The sequence below is a fragment of the Drosophila busckii genome, chromosome 2L (genome assembly GCF_011750605.1).
Source record: "Drosophila busckii strain San Diego stock center, stock number 13000-0081.31 chromosome 2L, ASM1175060v1, whole genome shotgun sequence".
Classification (NCBI taxonomy): Eukaryota; Metazoa; Arthropoda; class Insecta; order Diptera; family Drosophilidae; genus Drosophila; species Drosophila busckii.
In genome coordinates, this window is record NC_046604.1 from 15,150,166 (window position 1) to 15,169,219 (window position 19,054).

Genomic DNA, 19,054 nt, shown 5'->3' on the forward strand with positions numbered 1-19,054 from the left:
CAAAACAATAAATTATGTAATTAACAATAAGTGACGCAGTTGTATTTTGTTTAACGTTTATTTCATTTACTGCAGATCACAACAACAATGTGGATTATTAAATCGCTTTAAATTTAGTTTGAGTGTAACATTTTTTGTTTTGTTTATTTAATGAACTCCATTGAACTTTGTATTGAAAATTACATGGATTTTGAATGAAATTGTTAAGTAAATTGTTTATTGCTTTTGAGTGAGGCCTGTGTGTGAGTGAAGAGAGAACGTTTAGCTTTAGCTCGTTGTGGACTAGTTTAGCACTCGAGAGAAAATATTAGAAATATTTGAAAAGATTGCACACAGGCCACTTAAAATGTCTTTTATTAAATGCTATTTTCATTTTAACTTGAATTTGAATGCTGTAAATATTTTGAAATGTGCTTAATTGTTAAATTGTAGTACGCATATGTATTTACTGTTTTCAAACGGGTTTACTGTACGTGTGCGTTTAAATTCTGTTCGACATCAAGATAGATGCAAATGTAACTGTAACAATGTTTGGGTTTGGGCTCTTGAGAAGTTCGAAAACTTTCGCACATTCAATTTGCCGTGTTAATAACTCTAGGTTCTGGTTCTAAACATTTAATTAGCTAAATTTTATTTACGTTATTTGTTTGTAATACTTAGACAACAACAAATTCGTTTGTTGTTTATTATTCTTTTCGCTTTCTCTGAAATTTACCATACAAGGGTCTAAATTTCTTTAATTTTTTATTTTCTTATTTTTTTTTTTTTTTTTGTGTTAAACACCGTTTTTGCTTTCAAGTTTCAATTTCGTATATTCATTATATTGTTCTTTGCGTTTTGACTAACTTAGTTTAAGCAAACACACAACAAATTACTACAACATCGATTAAAGCCTGTCCTTGAGAATAGAAATCAATGAAGAATGAAAGAATAGGTTGCATGCATTTGGAGAGCTAAATAAACATAGAGATTAAGCAACTACAACATGAATATATTAACAACGTTAACAACATCAACAACAGCACACGATTAAAGTATTATTTATGCTAATGTGAGATATACGTACAACACCAAAACTATTTGTATTTTGAATATGTTTTGTCAACTATTTTGCTAATTGCGGTAGCCAATTAATAATTGTATGTATTGATAATATACACATACATATACATATCATATAGTAGTATGTGTTGCGCAAGTCTCCAAAATCGGTGTGGGGGTGAGTGGAGAGTTGCGCGTACAACTTACTGGTAAAACATCAATAGACATCAAATACACACACATATACCTACATATTGTATTCACCTATAGTAGTTGGAGAGTTTTCGGGGACTGGAGCTTAGAGTTGGAGAGTTGGTAGTATTGCTCTTCGTCTGTAGACTTACAACAACAACAAGTACAACTACAACACATACAAATTACAACATCAATTATTTAGGGATTTTTGTGGGAATTGTTTGGGGCGCGGAGGAGACTTTTGATTTTCAAATATTTTGTCTAGCGAAAGTATTTTTCGTTTTCGTTTTTGTTTTTTTTTATGTTAGCATAGGAAATTACAACATCTAAGGTGGTTTTGCCGTCCAGTGAAATGTACTTTCAACTTATATTTGTTTTGATTTTACGCATTTTAATGTTAGTATGCATATATATATGTATATAGTAAAGATCTCGTTTGCTGAAATTTTGGATTTCGTTACAAGGCAGCTTGGGTTTATCTAAAAACGAAAAGAGTTAACATTTATGCGTTCTCCGTCTGTTTATAACAAAGCAATTCAAAGATAAAAACGATAACTTAATTTTGATTGTCGCAAGAGGCGCGCGCCAGTGCAGTTCAAACTGTAACTGTGCCAGTTTTCAAAACCTTTCATTTAAATTAATATTATTTTTTGTTTTGTTTTTGGGTATTTGGTGTTGTAGGTTGTGTTTTTGTATATGTGTGTGTGCGTGTGTGTGTGCGTTAGGTTGGCAAATATTTTATAAAAATATATTTTGTAACTATTTATTTTTTTTTTGTAAATAAAAAATAGTTTGACAGCGTATAAAAACTATAAACTAATAAAAATTTATTTTAAAATTCTAGTGACTAAAAACAAAGCATAAATAAATAGTTTAGTTAAGTTTAGTTTAGTTGCAGGCCAACTAAAGGAATTTGACTAACTGTTGGCCCGAAAGTGTGCTGCTTCCTCATTCTTTCAATATACTATCTCTACAATTAGACGTGAGATTCGTTTCATAAATGTAAATTGTGCGAGCGCCATTAACATAAATATTTAAATATATAAATAATTGATTCGTAAAAGTAAATTGTTATAAAAAAATGTAATACACACAACCACATTTAACAAGTTAGAAAACGAAGCACAAAAAATGTGGAGAGTTCGCTCTCTCGCTCTCCACTTGTCTAAGTTGAAACTTCTCTGCTCTTCGCTCTGTTTGCATTTGTTCGTTCAGTTTTCAGTTTTGAAATAAATTAATTATATAGTTTAGACTTAAGTTAGAGGTTAGACACTCAGAGTTTCAGCGAAGTTCTCGTATAGGAAGAAACCATAAGGTTTGTTTTTTGGTTTTTCTCAATTTTATACACATACATATAGTAGATAGATATAGATATAGATAGATAGAAGTATAGACCGTTACATACACATACAACGACTGTTCTACATTTAGACTACGTGGACACATTTACATGCGTGAGAGAGTTGGAGTTGGATAGTGAGATAGCTGGGGAGATAGCTTAAAGTACAAACTACGTTCAGTAAGAAAAACCGCTTCAACGCTTTTTTCTCTCTACTCAATTACAGTTACAGTTATAGTTATAGTTTACAATTACAGTTAGGTTTTGTAGTTATTGGGTGTGTCTAAAACTAATCGAGCTGTGTCTCTCGCCTAAAAGCCACCTCAGTGGACTGACTACTTCATTTACGTTTGTGTTACTTTCATAGGGCTACGAATACTGAAAACTGTTAAAAGCGAACTAGCCTGCACTCCATTCTATATTCCATTCCTTTACGTTTTCATTTCCGTTGCCGCTGCGGCCGTAATGCTATTGTGCGATCTGGCTGGCGATATGGCCATGGCGCCACCTGCGCCGCCATCCAAATTCAGTGTGAGATTATTGCCGCTGGCATTGCCGCTGGCGCCACCACAGCCATGATGATGCGGTCCATGGAAGAGCACCAAAAATCCATTGTTCGAGACACAGCTGCGAGATTCTGCATCCTTGTCGAGTATTTGACGTGCCTGCATAAGCAAAGAGCAAGACTTTAGTTAAATTGAAGAGAGAGAGAGAGAGTGGAGAAGTGGGACTTACTCTATTGCGATGATCGGCCAATGCATTGCGCACTGCATCGTGTTGCTTTTGTAGCTCATCCGTGCGCCTTTCATAAGTTTGCTTCAGTCGCACGCGCTCGGCCACGCCGCGCTCCACCACTGAGCTGGCCACCTCGCGTTTCATTCTGCCAAAGGAAATTGATAATGATGCATTAAAAGAGAACGCAAGACAACTTTGAGAGAGAGCGCGCAAAAGAATGAGCGGCAATTATGTTAGCACGCGTTTAGCGGTAAACTTTTTGCGCAGCAAATTAATTTTTCTTAATATTTGCTTATTATAAATATTGAATAACAAATTAAACCAATGTAACAAGATCTAGAGTTTATTATATATTAACTTGCAAAATCAAATAATAGCTCAACAGCTTGATGGGAAATATTTATTTATTATTGCACTGGCAACTAACTCACAACACTGCACTTGCTCACTCGTCAACAGTCCGCGCACAACTGACCTGCTTGGGGCCATGATACAATAATACAAGGTAGCGGACTGCGCTCTTAGGTTACTTAGTTCTTCTTCCTTTTTTGCTGCTTCTCGCTCTCGCTGTTATCGTTTTGCTTATTACGGGTTGTGAGCGAGAGCGAATTGAAAGCTAGTACCCAAACACTCAAAGAAGAGCGTCGTCCGACCTTTGTTGATTGTATTTGCTTGGGGGTGCTCGCTACGCCGGCTAGTTTGCTGCGGGGCAGCGCTGCTTGTGTCTTTCGTTTGTATGCACTCGATCGCTTCTGCTGCTGCGACTGAACGAGAGCGTCGCTGTTTTTGCTGTTGCTGAGCGAGCATTCTCTCTCTAAGCATCGTACGATGATGCGCTGCTTTGGTTTGACTGCAGCAGCGACTGAACCAGAGCGTCGCTGTTATTGCTGTTTTGCTTTTGCTAAGCGAGCGCTCTCTCTCAGCATCGAACGATGGGGCTGTGTTTTGTTTTGACTGAGCATGGGCAGCAGACATCCGTAGGCATAGAATATATACATATAGTTCCATAGTCATAAAACATAACTGTGTATTGAATGAAGCCTACGTGCCAACGAGCATGTTTGCATTGAATATTGTATTTTAATCATTCAATAAAATGCTCTTAGTTGAATAGTAATAGCTTATTAGTTTATATAAATATGTCTAATGGTATTTCATATATCATATCAATAGAATATTAATTTTCAAAAAGCGTTATTCAATGAAAACTGGCACAGCAAATTTATCTATCGCCACTATCCCAATGGCCTTACTGCAAATCATAGTAGTAAATTAGCTTTGCTTAACTATCAAATATACTTTGAACAATATTAATTAATATACTATTTAGTTATCGTTCTGTTGACTATTTTCTATTAATTAATTATTGTGTATTAATTTATCTATTGCATTAAATAACATTTGATCACTCACCTGACAAGTTCATCGCGATCTCGATGCACCGTGGCCAGATTCTTGACCTCGTTGCGTCGCGCCTCCTGCAGCTGATGCATGACCTCGCCGGTGACCTTGTCCAGCGATGCCTTCAACTGTTTGGTTTGACTTGCTTGGGAGTTCTTGAGCACCTTCTCCGCCGCCGAGTAGATGGCCTCATGGTACTTCTCTTGCAGTTCGCGATACTGCGAAGTGTACTCCCGACAAGCGTAGCGCAGACGCGATTCCTGTGTGCCCTCCAGGCTGCTGGAGGCTGCCTCATCGCCCAGCTCGGCTGCACCTGCGCTCTCTTCGCTGCTGTCACCCAAGTCTAGAGGGCAGGCGGGCACTTCGACGCCCGGCTCGCTATGCGGAGAAAGACAATTACTAATTTCAATGGCGTCATCTGGCAATGGCCCTAAGTTGCTGCTAGTTGTTGTTGGACTTACAGGCTCTTGTTGCTGAGACGCTTCACCAGCTTGTTGGTTATGGTGAACTTGGGCTTCTTGCCGCCATCGAGCGGACTGGACTTTTGTCCAGCGATCTTGAGCTTCTCCTTGTCGTGCTTCTTGCGCAGCGACTCCAGCTTCTTCTCCATCTCCAAGCGCTTCTCGCGCACCGACTTGTGCTCAAGTATCTTCTCTAAGGGCTCGGCCAGCACCAGGTCCACATCGAACTGCGAGGACTCCACCTGACGTATGGAGGTGCTTACCGATTGATCCAGTGAGTGCTGGTGTTGTATGCTAGTGGCCACTACGGACACATTATCGTCATGGCGCGCACCATCGAGACGATCGGCGGGAAGTTCCACACTGAAGGCGGCAACTGTGGAGATGCTGGCGCGATGCTTGGGTGAGGTGGCTAAGGACTCCACGGGACGCAGCTCCTTCTTCTGGCCACCTACTTGAACGAAAACGACTAAAGTTGTCAGACACACACAGATAAACCGCAAAGGAAGAGGTGCAGAGAGTTTGAGAGAGGGAGAGAGAGATCGAGAGTGAAGAGTTGGGAATTGTTTGTGTCCGTCAACCGTTGAGTGGAGTGGAGAGAGTGTGTGTGGTGTTGTTGTTGTTGTTGTTGGTGGTGAGGGGTGTGCATATGTGTATCCATAAATCCATATAAAAGTTTATTTGGTTAAACGCAAGAAAAGAAGATTTGAAAAAAAAAGAGAGAAAGTAAAGAAAGTCAAAAATTAAAAGTGCTACAACGCAAAAGGTGCCAAAATAAAAAAACCCTCAACCCCAAAAAGTTTCCAAAAAAGACTTACACGACTTGGACATTTCCTCATCAGCTGCTGCATTCTCTGTATCGTCCGTCAGCACGGAGAGCTGAACGTCGCGCTTCTCCAGCTCGCTTTGATATTTGATGGGATTAGCTAAAGCCTCCGCAAAGTTGGATAAATCGTCGGGCACATAGTCCTTGACGACGACGCAGAGAAAGAGCGAGGACAGGCCTATGGGTTGACCCACTTCGGAGCGCAGATTGACGTGACGATAGCCAGGACAGAGTCCAATAACAGGCAGCACGCGATGTCCAATGAGTTTGCCGCCCTCCTCATAGGCAGCTATGCGTATGCTGGCCAGCTCGGGTAACACCACCTTCTTGAATACAAAGGGTTCCTCATCGTAAACGGGATTCATGCCATTGTCGCGCACCGTCTTGGTGCGGAACTTCTTGCGCACCGTATCCGCAGGCAGTCCATACATGTCCACCTCGACAAATGTATTTACACGCTTGTCCGTTAAAAATTGTCCGGAGAGCACGGTGATCGATACTGTGCCCGCTATGATGCCATCGACAGTGCTCTCGGCAAATGGATCCAGACGTCTGTCGGAGCGTCGCATAAACTCCGGCTTAAGCAAATAGCCCGAGCGTGCATTGTACTCGAAGATGCCCAGATTGAGTTGCATGGCCAGATCGAGAGTTTGGAAGTTCAAGGCCACCAGCTGGCAGCCGGCGTTCCAGAAGAGCTGCGGCATAAAGTTGGAGCTGTCGAAGCGAGTGCCGGCGGGATAAACGCGCGACAGCTGATGCTTGTTGTAGTTGACAAACTCAATGGGACGCTCCTTGAGCAGCGTGGTCGCCTGCTTCTCATCGAACGAGCTCATTTCATAGCAGCGATTCTTCTCTGTGGAGAGTCAAGAAGAAGGGAGAAATTATTATTCTTCTTGTTTATATTTGAGATCTAGCACTTACTCTCTGCATTCTCAAAGGAGCTAAAGTGTATGGGCTGCACATAGTTGACCAGCGCTGAGATCTCTGCACCTGCTTCAGTTTCCTTTTGTGCCTTCTCTGGTGGCGGCTCGTTGCCGCTTGGAAGACTGGGCGTGGTATTGGGCAGGGATTCATCATCGCTGGAGCTTTCCGAGTCCGAGGAGCCAGTGCTGTCCTTTGAGCTTTGGCGTATTTGCTAAAAAAGAAAAGTATAGATGGAAACAATGAATCGAATCTGTAGTGCTGCATCTGTATTTAAATTCTATGTCATTAAATTGATGCCAAGCTGTGCTATAAAATGAAAGACAAAGTACTTGAGCTATTAATCAGCCGCAGTAACTTTAGTTGCAATCATGGCCAAGAGCTCACAAAATTGCGCAATAAAGCGGGCAATGTAAAAGCGAAGAAGAGTCTGAATGGAATATTGTGGGATAAGTAGGCAAAAGCGAACAAAAAGTATTGGCCAGCATATTGTGACTTGTTGAAATTTTAAATTGCATGCCCATTCGCTGAGGTCACGCCCAGATTCAAAAGGGAGCAAAAGAGGACGGAGACCAATAGAGGGTGGGGTTGGGGGGTTAGGTGTAGTGAACTGAACGCTGCGCTGTGGCTGCTGCCAATATGAAAGCCATTATAATGTTGTGTTGTTATCGCATGCCACAGATCCTGACAGCCAAAGTCAACTAAGGGAGAGTGGGTGTGTGGGTGGGTGGGTGGTAGGTGGAGTGTATAATGCGAGCAGCGCATATAATAGCAAGAAAATGGCGCAGATTGTATTTCCTGCTGCAAGCTTATACGGACTCAAGCAGTCAGACAATGCATTGAGCCAGAGTGAAAGAGAAATGTTGGGAGCGCGGAGAAGAGAGAGGGAGAGAGTGAGGGAAGCGAGCATGTCGCCCATGCATTGTTAACAATACAACAATGTCAATTGCAACACCACCACTCCCCACCCTCCCCGTTGTATTTCTCTTTCTCTCTTTGATTTGCTGCATTTCTAGCATTTTTTCTGTTTCATTGCATTTCGCATCACAATTCACATCGCTTTTGCATCGATTGGCAAACAAACTAAAATTGTCAGCTCTCTATTTTCTGCTCTCTCCCCACTTGACCACAACTCTTGCGGCTAATGAGCTAAAAATGCAACGTGCAGCACAACGGAAGTGCCGCTTCCGTTCCTATTAGCTTCAAATTGTGCCCCTAACATGCACTTGCACTCACTCACTCAGCCCCTCTCCGCTCCCATTGCTACTCTCTTGGCACTTTATGCATAATGTTTAGCTCTAATAGAAAACGCTGCAATTAATTTAAATTGCATGCTAAATGCTCATGAGACTTGAACTCTGGCCAAGAGTGAGTGAAAGGCAAAGAGAGAGAGAGAGCAGCTACAACTTGACCAAGACGCACACAACTTCTTGTTGCCACCAACGAAGTTTTGGCACAAAAGCTTTTCGACTTTGCCAAACAACTTGTGAAATTAAATTTAAGTTAAATTAAAGTTTTAGCGCCTGCGTGCTGTGAATTTTTAGCTAGTGCTATTAATAAATGCTATTTAAAAAGTGAGTGCTATTTATATTTTTAATACTTATTTTACTTTTTTGTTAGCTGTACGCAGTATAAATTTAATATTAAAAACAAATAAACGCAATAGAAATTTGAATCGTTTGATGCTAAACTGTAATTTTATCAAGTTGTTTGCACTTGTTGTTTGCTCTTATTACAATTGTTCTACTAGTTGTTGTTGTTGTTGTTGTGCTGCTGCAGGCAATTGTTGCTGTTGTTGTTGTTGTTGTTTTAGTGCTCGTAATCAATTGTTGGCAACCCTTTAGCTGGCTTTACGGTTCGTTGACTGTCACTGGCCATCAAGCAGGCACTTCAATACATCCATTTATACAGCTTGCCGCTCACACACACACATATGAGAGTGTGTGTGTGTGTTGTCATTACGACGTATGTAAACTCAAAGCGTAAACACAAGCAACAACAACAACAACAACAATTGTAATCTGAGTGGTAGCGGAAAATGTTGAGCAACCCACACACACATGCAAAGCAGATCAAGCGCTTCAGTGTGTGTGTGTGTCATTAAACGCAATTACAGGCATGCCCGTGCCACGCCCACACACACACACACACAGACAAACGCCCACAGTCTTTGGGTACTTACTTGCAATGGTGGCGCATGTCCTGTGGCCGCCGCCGCCGCCGCCGCACCCAACCCGCTGGCAATGTCTCCATTGGCGGCGCCACCTGCTCCTCCTGTTCTGCCACCAGCTGCTGCTGCCGCTGCTGCCTCATCTTGTGCCACTTGTTGCGCATTGGCAGCTGCTGCGGCCGCATTGGCAGCTTTGGCTGCAGCATCAACTGTAAAATAAAAATTTATATTGCTTACGATTTGCATAAAGCGTAAATTTATATAAAAAAAAAAAATAATTAAATAAAGCGAGAATTCATTTAAAAAATTTGCAGCTGGCAAATTGCATTTGGCTGCGCCAATTGGCCACCAATGCCTTTGGGATTTACAAGCACGAACTAGTAGTAGCAAAGAAACTGGGGGCGGCGGGGCGCAACTGGGCGTGGCACTTGCAGCGTGCAACTGCAGCCAGTGGCAAAAGTCATTTGCATTTATAAATTGGCTTTTTGCAATTCATGAGCGAAATGTCAACGCGCCCACAAAAGCGAAGGGCGGGCCGCCCTTAGCCGTGCCAAGTGGGCGTGGTTGTCAGTCGTGTGCTAAATTGTGCAGTTGTGCATGCAAATAGCTCCTGCAGGACGAACCCAAGCAAAGCCAGCGGCAACATTTATATGCAAAAAGCCTTAATAAAACTTTGTTTCTAGCCATGTGCAGTGCATAAATATAAACAATAAACAACAAGTAAAGTTTTAATAACGCCATCGGGCTAACAGCAACGCTGTGGTTACCTCCATATGTCTGTCGGCCAAGTTTATAAGACATAAAAGTTGGCAAGAGGCTAATTTATAATTTATTGAGGTATGTTGCATGCCTCAAGTTTTTGTGGTTTAATTTCTTATTTCGTCTGTTAATCTCTGCCAGCCAAATAAAAGGTAAGCCACCAAAAGTTGACGCAACTTTGTTAATAACTCATTTGGTTTGACAGCTTAACGCAGCCATGAGTTTGAATAGATAGAACTTTGGCATTAATAATTGTGAATTTAAATTGAAGCATAGCAATTCAATATGCTCAAAAGATTAACAGCATAATAATAATAAAAATAATTGTAGCATATTAATGCAAAATTCAAAAGTTTAAAAGGAACTTAAAAGCGTCGAGAGAGAGCGTTGAATAGGAATGATGAAGCTTAAAGCATTTTAAACATAAGTTTACAATCTGTTAAATAATATTTGCATTAGCCAAAACTCTTACTGTTGCTTTTAAATTTGCAATTTTAAATTATTCTTTTAGAATTATTTGCATTGTTTAGTTGATTGAAGATTAAATCAAAGTGTCGCTCAACTTCGCAGCCAAGCAGCATTTGCAATTTCAAACTATTTTCTTTACATAAACAAAAAGCTAAAGTTGCTAACGTTGAGTCTGGCAAATTGTGCGCAATAAATTGCTTAATTTCGTATATATTTAGCATATGCTTTAAATCAACGCAACGGCAACGGCAACGGTGTAGCCAATTCATACGCACTGTGGTACGCCAAAATAGCAAGAGCGAGCGAATGAGAAATATATGCAAAGCAAGCTGCGTGTGTTGAACTCATTTGCATGCCACACACACACACAAACAAAGGCGTAACATATGCAACAACAACAGGCATAATAAACTACAGTAACAAGAGGCGCAAGTTACATAGAGACATTACGCATACGCAGTGTGTTACCTGAATTGGCTGTTGTTAGCTTATTGCTGCCAGCTGGTGTACCCTGTGCCCCAGCTGTGGGCTTCTTATGATGATGATGGTGATGATGATGATGCTTCTTCTTGTTCTTAATGATAATCTTGCGACGCAGCAGCGAAGGCGGCGGCAAATCCATGTTCGGCTCCAGCGGATGCGAGTCCAGCGGCTTGTCCAGCAGCATATCGCCAAAGATTTCACGGCAATAGTTTGCTATCTTAGCCTGGCAGAGCGAGACAGAGAGAGAGTGAAAGAGAGAGAGTTGAAGTATTAGTTACTAAACTGACAGCTAACTGAAATTTGATGAGTTTACAAGTAAAAGAAGTAAAAGTAGTAACGGTAAAGTATGTGGCAGGCATATGTTGATAACTTTTCGCACACACACGTGCCACACACAGTGTCTACTAGCAGTATGTTGTCTGCTGCGGTAAGTTTAGTTTATATTACTAGTTTTAATGGTTAAACTTTGCGGCTTGGGCGCCATAAAAAGTTTGCCTTTGTTATTAGCGCTTGTCTTGTTGTGTTGCCCTTAAGCAATTACCTAACGAGTGCCTGGGCTGAGATTCAAGTGGGTTGGGTTGGGCGCTTACCTGCTGCCTGGGATTGCAGTGATTTTCGAAGCTCAATATCACAGGGAATTCGGATGTTTTGAATGCGCTCTCCGCTATGGCCTCGAGCACGTCCTTGGCAAAGATCTCGGGCACAAAGGTGTAGCCATGCACAATGACGGGCTCCTCGGTGCGGCCGTTCCAAAAGTCCAGCTCAACGCATCTGTGTGGATGAGCGATGAAATAAAATGTCAAAAGTGTGTGTGTGTGTGTGTAATAAAATTAAGAGACAAGCATTTGCAACAAACGTAGCCATCAGTCACACTTGCCACAAAATGTCCTTGATGTCAATAAACATGCTGCGCGCGTATGTGTGTGTGTGTGTGTGTGTGGCATGCAACATCAGCAGCAAACGCAGCTGAGCTGCACTCAAACTGACGACGTAGCAATTTCCGTTGTGCTAAAAGGCGCTGCAACAACAACAAGCAAACGACTGTGCACCTGTCCAAGGCACACACACACACACACACACACACACACACACACACACATATAAAGCAACTGTATGTGTGTGTGTTGTCTTTGCTTGCAGCATAGTGCAAACCACATGAAGGTCACGGCCAGCAGCAGCAGCAGCAGCCCAAACATTTCACTCAGCTGACCAAACACACACATAGACATGGACACACGCACACACACAGACGCACGCTCGTCTGTCCAATTGAATGGCGTCATTAAGCGCAGCTTCCGCTTCAGTTTACCCCGCTTGCGTCTCTCTCTCACACTCTCTCTCTCTCACCTGCAGCCAGCCAACAAGCATTGCCTGTATATCTCCACCGAGGACTTGCCCGTCAATTGATGTCCCGTTAGGTAAGTATTATGCGATGAGTTGATAAAGTAGTGCGACAGCGGCTGATCCATGTCGTCGCACAGATCCAATTTATTGGGCGCCATTATGGGATTGTCATCACCCATTAAATATCTGGAGGGGAGTCAGAAGTAAATAAACCAAGAATTAGTCAGAGCTACAAGCGCGAGTGGCATTCAAATAAATAATTAAATAATAAGTGTATATAGTATATAAAGGGGTAGCCTGAAGACCTTGCTCTCTCTCAATTGTACCATAGAATTTAATTCTAGGCTACCATTAAAATAAATAAGTATATAAAGGCAGTAAACAATTTGGATTAGCTGAATTAAATTAAATAAAAAATATTATAAATATTTATACAACTGGCAAGAGTATAAAATAATTTGGGGATAAGCCAAAGCTTCAAGTATGAAATAAAATTTTACACTATTATTGATTAATAATTAGATTTATCTATTTTTGATATATTGCTGCAACTGCAATAAAAAGCAATTGGTAAAAATTGGTTAAAGCTTCAAGCATGAGTTGATTGAAATTATTTTTGCACTATTTAATTAAATAATTTGAAAATTTATATATTAGGATATTTGATAGGAGAAAATAATAATTGGGATTAGTTTTGCCACCATGAATTAGATAAATATTAATTTGCAATTTCAAACTAAGCAATAATTAAATTATTTATTTTTATTATTATAAAGAAATTGTCAGCAATTACAAAGTGCTGGCAATTTTTGGTTTGTGTTAAGCAATAGCTGCAATGGCCTTAAATTAAAATATTTTAATATGTTGCTCCTACTTCTCCTAATAAAGGATTAATCAAAGCTGCCAACCATGATTGTTTAAATAATTATTTGCACTTGTATAATATTCAAATAAATGCATTTTGCTTTAGCACTAACTTACAAGCAAATTTACATTTTTATATAATAATCGTTTATATAATTATCTGTTATTTTAAATATTTGTTATATATAAAATTTTCTATTTAAGCAGAGCATTGACATTGAAATTTTATGCCTATAGCTGAGTTTATTGCAAGCCGCCTAATCATTTTTGTTGTTGCCTGTTTTGGACATTGTGTAAACAGCTTGAAAAAATGCTGCGCGTGGCAAGTTGCTGCTGCTGCTGCTGCTGCTGATGCCTTGTTGCATGCCTCTTGGCGTCGCTTAAGAGAATAACAACAAAATTAATAGAGCAGCGAGCGCTACTCAAGGCGCAATTTAGTTGTGCGCTTTTGTTTGTCTGGCTGTGGAATATGCAAAAGCAAAAGCAAACGCAAGTGTGTGGCATGCAACAGCAGCGGCAGTGGCAGCAGTGGCAGCAGCTTAGTGCAAGTTCATAAAGTATGCGGCTTTATGAGAGAGCGGAAGATGGCTTAGCCTTCGCGTCATAAGCAAGCGCCAGCCACTTGGGCATGGGCTGAAGTGACTCGTCAAGTGACGCTAACAGGCGCGATAAGGCAGCTGTCAAGCGCAGCCGCCCAGAAAGGGGTTTATAGCCAGCACAGTGGGTGGTTGGGTGGTTCGGGGGGTTGGGTTTGCTTACCTTAGAAAGCCATCCGAGCTGAGTTGTCCCTTTTGTGCATTAAACTTGTTGGGCTCGTATTGTTGTATCAGCTCCTTGGCACGCGCTGGATTCGCATATGGATATAGAATCTCGTTCAGGCGCGGATCGCGTTGTGTGCGATTCAAAAACTCCACCAGCTGCGCTATGGACATGCATTTGCGTTTGGAGTTGCCCACGCTGTGTATGGAACAACATATGAATTAATTATAAACAATTTGTTTCAGCTATGCAACTTACATGCTGTCAAACAGTCGCTCGACCTCGCTGCGCTGCGTTAAATATTTGTAAAGATTGTAAAAGTCTTCGAATTGAAATTTCGACACCGATATGCTGTCCACCTTGCCCGAGGGCAGGCCGGTCACGTCCAGCGCCTTCTCGACACGTTTGCGATCCTCTTTATTTTGCGCAAAAAGTTTTATGATGCTAAAGTGGTCACGCAGAGAGCGAGAAAAAGAAGAAGAGAGAGTGTAAGTGTGGGATTTCAATTTGGCAGTCAACACTTAACAAACTATTGTCTGGCAACAAAGGCGGCAACTGCAGCAGACCGAAAGTAAAAGGTTCAATGTGAAAAGAATTCTTTCAATTACTTTTTAACGGGTATGCGTCCGGTCTTGTCCACCTGCAGGCAGAGGCGAGTGTGCGCCTTTTGCAGAAACATTATGGCCGAGCCATTCAGCTGGCTGAGACTGTAGGCGAGCTTGATGAGACCATCCGACCAGATCTGCAATGAATTAACAATGACAAAAGTTAATGAAGGAATTAAGTGTTAAATAGCTAAAATAATATTTAAAATGTTTACATAAGTTTTGTCCAACTTTACTTTAACTTACTTTATATTTTATCTTTAACTTACTAAGATAATTCATAATCTATTCTATTCTATTCTATTCTATATATACTACAACTAAATGTTTAATACATGTTTTACTTAATCTAACAAATGAATTTGTCGCACACACTGAACTGAGCTGCGCTTAAAGCTTTTTTTTTTTGCATGATAGCATGCTCTGATGTAATACGCTGCGTATGCGTAATATTTGATTTATTTCTATATTTCGCGCTAATGATTAACTTAACGCCACATGTCAACTTAATACAAATTAACATTTGACTTTGACTCCGATTGCGTGACTTGCACACTTTTCTGCTTCTTGTCGTTTCTATAATTTCCTGTCCATTAGCATTTTATGGGCGTGGCCAAAAACCGCACAACATATTTAACTACAACTGCAAGTCTATTTATATATTTATAGTTGGTATTTTCTTTGTTGCTGCCACACACACAAAAATTTTACTGCATGGCGCAACAAAAAGATTTTTTGGACGCTCTCGAGAGTTTATAAATTTTGTATTTTGGCACATAAAATGTGTTTCGTTTGTTTATAGCTCAAAAATGCGCACGACGCGTGCCAAAAATAATAATCAACAATGACTAAAGTCTGACAAACCAACCCCCCCGACCCACCCACCCAGTCACTGCTGCTTCCTTTGTTATCCCTACGTGTTGAAATATCCAACGCATTGATTTTGAAGCCATTTCAGTTCCAGTTAAGTTAAGTTCAGCCGAAGGGGTTAGCGCGGACTTTGCCGCTAAATTTTCGACAATGTCCAGTCAGTCAGACATGTGAAGGGCGTGTCACCGCCCTTATGTTAAATCAATAACGTGTGTGTGCTTGTGTGTGTGTGTGTGTGCTTTGCCTTAACGCGCCTTTGCTCAATGCTTACTGCTATATAAATAGCCAAAGCTGGCGCAGAGTCTAGCGCCAGGTGTGTCCCCAATCCGCCGCGTGCCCAATCTGAAAACAGGGTGCGCTAGATTGAAGCTCAAAGGACAGACATATGACATTGCAGCTCTAATTGAAAACGTCAAGTGGAAAAAGTAATGGACAAGCGAACATTGGAATAATATATTTCCCAAATTAAAATGCATAAGCAAACATTCGAACTCTACAAAATTCGGAGTATTCAATGCAAGCTATTTTCAAATAATTTAATATGCAATTTTAATATTTTTTTAAGCTAGAAATACTTTTGCCCTAACCCTTGTATAAATAACTTGGCTTAAAATGCTTGAGACTCTGTTAAAATTCTGAGAAATCAATGAAACCTTTTTTAGCTATTTTCAAACAATTTAAAATTACATTTGGTCTTAACCCTTGCATATCAAACACATTTAAATTAACTGCTTAGCAATCTATTACGCTTAAAATAATAGCACAAAAGCTTTTTAAAGCGTATCGATTAGTTGGATTTTTTAATATAATTTTCTAGCTATTTTTAAACAATTTAAAATTAAATTTAATGCCAAGAAATCTATGCCACACTTAAAAACAAAGCGTACTTAACAGTTGGTAATGTATAATACACTTTGTAGCACTTTATGCTTTCTTAGGCAAGCGTGTTTATTGTTGACCTAGTTTCTGTCTACTTTCTGTTTTTTTTTTTGGGTTGTAAATAGCTTTTAGGGCACTCAATCAACTCACATTTCAATTGTCATCAAATTGTCAATTGGCCATAATGAGCAGCTGTGTTGGCTGTGGGCCAAAAAAGCCACAAAACAAAAATAATAAATATTAAATTCTCAACTTACCTGTGCAATGTCGCGTTTGGTGCAGCAAAAATTCACAAAAGTCATGTTAACAAAATCGGAGCCATGGCAAATGGTAACAGTTTTCTCCTCCAGCGTGTCCTGCTGCCCCAGCGTAACAATCTGACGCAGCTTCATATCCTGCAAAGATAAACAGAGAGCACAGATTATTAATGAGCCCACAGACATACATATAGATAGAGTGAACATGAAATGAGATTTTATGTTGCTACGCAGCTCATAAATTTTGTAGTCACAAAAGTGCAGCAAAAGGCAAAGCCAAAGCCAAAAGCCAATAAACCAACTACTCGAGGGCGCCATATTTCAATTAAATGCCTACAAAATTGTATTTACGAGCGTTGCATAATTAAGCATGACTTAACTGTTTGACAAGACGCTGGCGAGCATTAGCTTTAGCTTTGTTGTCAGTTTAGCAGCTGCTGCTGCTGCTGCTGTTTGGCCCAATAAAAACTAATGCTGGCAGTCAACTTGACAGTGGGGTTGGGTGGGCGTGGTCGTGCTCGTGCTCGTGGTCGTTGCATTCAATGTAGAAATCCAAACAGCAGCAGCTGTTGTTAGCTGCATTATCAGCGTGCTTAGAAAAATGCTCGACATGCAGCAGTAAACTTTGTTGGCTAAAACTAGAGCAAGTGGGGGAGTTGGGAGTGGGAGTTGTACTAAGCGGGTAGCATGAATTTGGCATTAACTTTGTGGCCAGCCATGTCTTGACATTTACAGTCAACTAAGCGCGCTGTCGCACCCCCCGCTCTCTCTTTCGCTCTATGTGTGTGGCAGCTTTTCCTGCAGCGCTTCCGTTTGTGTGGAACGTTTGACAAACTGCTGGCCTTAGATCCATACATATATGCATGGCATATATACGATTTGCTGAATATTTATCAGCTCTACTCGTCGTCGACATGCGTTGCATATTATATAAGCAACAAGCTGATTCAATTTGCATGCTAAAGTTGAAGCTGTGTCTGTGTCTGTGGCTGTGAGTTGAAGGTTATAGTAGCGCTGCTCGGAACAATTAACATAATTTGGTTTTCAAAACTTGACAAACTATATGAAAACAATCTTTGATCTTTAAGTTTAAGCTAAAATTGCTGCGCAATTAAACTTGAGCTGCAACTGCAGTGACTGTCAAACTGCATTAGCTGCACCAAAGCGGCTTTTAGTCAGTTTAGGGGTGTGTGTGTGTGGCCCATAATGAGCCGCCTGGTCAAGTAGCTGCAACCTTTTGCTTTTGCTGTCCATCAACAGCTTTGTGCATTTGACTTTTTAGCTTTGATTGAAAGACTGACGAAGCTTTGCAGCTGCGTGTAATTGAAAGCTCTCTGATGAGCACACAGTTTTGGCCATTAAAGCGTGCCTGGCTAATCAAAGCAGACAGACAGCCAGGCAAGGCAGGCAAGGCAGCTACCTGCCTGTGCTGTCGCTTTTGCTTTCAAATTGAAACTAAAGCTGCCAAATTTGTTCTTATGCATAAAATATGCGCAACATAAAAGCAGCCAGCGCCGTGTAACAGGCGCGCAGGGAGTGCGAAAAAGCGTTAAGCGGAAATGACGACGGTGATTATCTTAATTGCTGCTCACGCTGCAAAGTGCGCGGCTCTGCGTCGTCCTGGCTGGCTGCTAATCCTTTTGGCTTCGCTTGAAAATTTTTGAATTTTAAGCACGCTTATTATGTTGAGTTGCCTTGTCGTGTTGACGCTGCGCTGTGTTAATTTTAGACAGTTTTTTATTGATTTTTTAATTCATTATTATTGCCGTATTAAGTAAAGTGCATAAATATGTCAAATGTGTAGCTTGTCAATTAACAAAATGGAAATACGACATTCGTTTTAAAACTTTCATTGGTCGTGTAACAAAATTACAGAGAAATTTGTAAATTTTATTTATTAATTTTAGGTAATTCTTTTAGGCTTGAAAGTTAGTAAAAGATGCACAGACAAGCAGCAGAACAACCAGGAGCAGCTGCTGCTGCCGCTGACTCAACAAGTTCAGCAGATCAACAGATAGAGGATATAAGTCAGTTAACGCCCAACGCTATAATGCGCATGCAAAACTGTAAGACGTATGCATTTCAGTCAACAGAGAAGTATCCCAGCATACGTCCGCCTGTGTCCAAATGCTCGCTGGCAAAGACAAAGCAATGGCTGGACAAAGCAGTGCAACGCGCTGGCTGCAAACGTTACTTTGATATGTATCAGGATGATATAGTAGAGCTATGGAAACAAAGTCCGAACAAGGACAGTCTGGGCTGTTATGGCATTGGAGCTAAGCTAACGCCAGCGGATGATTTTGATTACAATCGCGTTGTAAGTCAATGCATGCAAAAGGCTGCGAACAAGCGCGAGAAGCCGAAGGCAGCTCCAAGCGCCAAGAGCTGTGCCTGCAAATGTAAGTTGCACATAGAGCCTTGTCAGGCTTATGTGCTGAATCGTCAGGCGCTGCAGACGCGCATCTCACGCATGCCCATTGTGCAAAAGAATCTGCAGGCCAAGAGCATTTTGGATTGGGTCAAGTGCCATGAGCCAGCCACGCGCCAGCTGCAGCAGCTGGGTGCGGAGACAGCCAAGCCCACGCTGGCTGCCGCGCTGGATATGGAGAAGCCCGCCAAGCAGCCCAAGCATGGACTGCGACGCAAGCACATGTACTGCGAGCTGCAGTGCAACATC

At 41.1% G+C, this 19,054-nt stretch overlaps 1 protein-coding gene across 1 annotated transcript in view; it reads right to left on the minus strand.

The window, feature by feature from the left end:
• Positions 1 to 2,082: 2,082 nt before the first annotated feature.
• LOC108607536 (1-phosphatidylinositol 4,5-bisphosphate phosphodiesterase classes I and II) overlaps positions 2,083 to 19,054 on the minus strand; it is a 34,181-nt gene continuing 17,209 nt past the window's right edge. The window contains exons 3-16 of the mRNA XM_033294417.1: positions 16,378 to 16,515; positions 14,375 to 14,508; positions 14,025 to 14,210; positions 13,767 to 13,964; positions 12,147 to 12,329; positions 11,390 to 11,570; positions 10,785 to 11,022; positions 9,102 to 9,298; positions 6,920 to 7,133; positions 5,991 to 6,851; positions 5,173 to 5,641; positions 4,724 to 5,089; positions 3,311 to 3,455; positions 2,083 to 3,240 (exon numbers count right to left, since the gene is read on the minus strand). Of these exons, the coding sequence (XP_033150308.1) occupies positions 3,007 to 3,240; positions 3,311 to 3,455; positions 4,724 to 5,089; positions 5,173 to 5,641; positions 5,991 to 6,851; positions 6,920 to 7,133; positions 9,102 to 9,298; positions 10,785 to 11,022; positions 11,390 to 11,570; positions 12,147 to 12,329; positions 13,767 to 13,964; positions 14,025 to 14,210; positions 14,375 to 14,508; positions 16,378 to 16,515 (3,744 nt within the window). The 3' untranslated portion in view covers positions 2,083 to 3,006. The remainder of the gene's footprint in view (positions 3,241 to 3,310; positions 3,456 to 4,723; positions 5,090 to 5,172; positions 5,642 to 5,990; positions 6,852 to 6,919; positions 7,134 to 9,101; positions 9,299 to 10,784; positions 11,023 to 11,389; positions 11,571 to 12,146; positions 12,330 to 13,766; positions 13,965 to 14,024; positions 14,211 to 14,374; positions 14,509 to 16,377; positions 16,516 to 19,054) is intronic.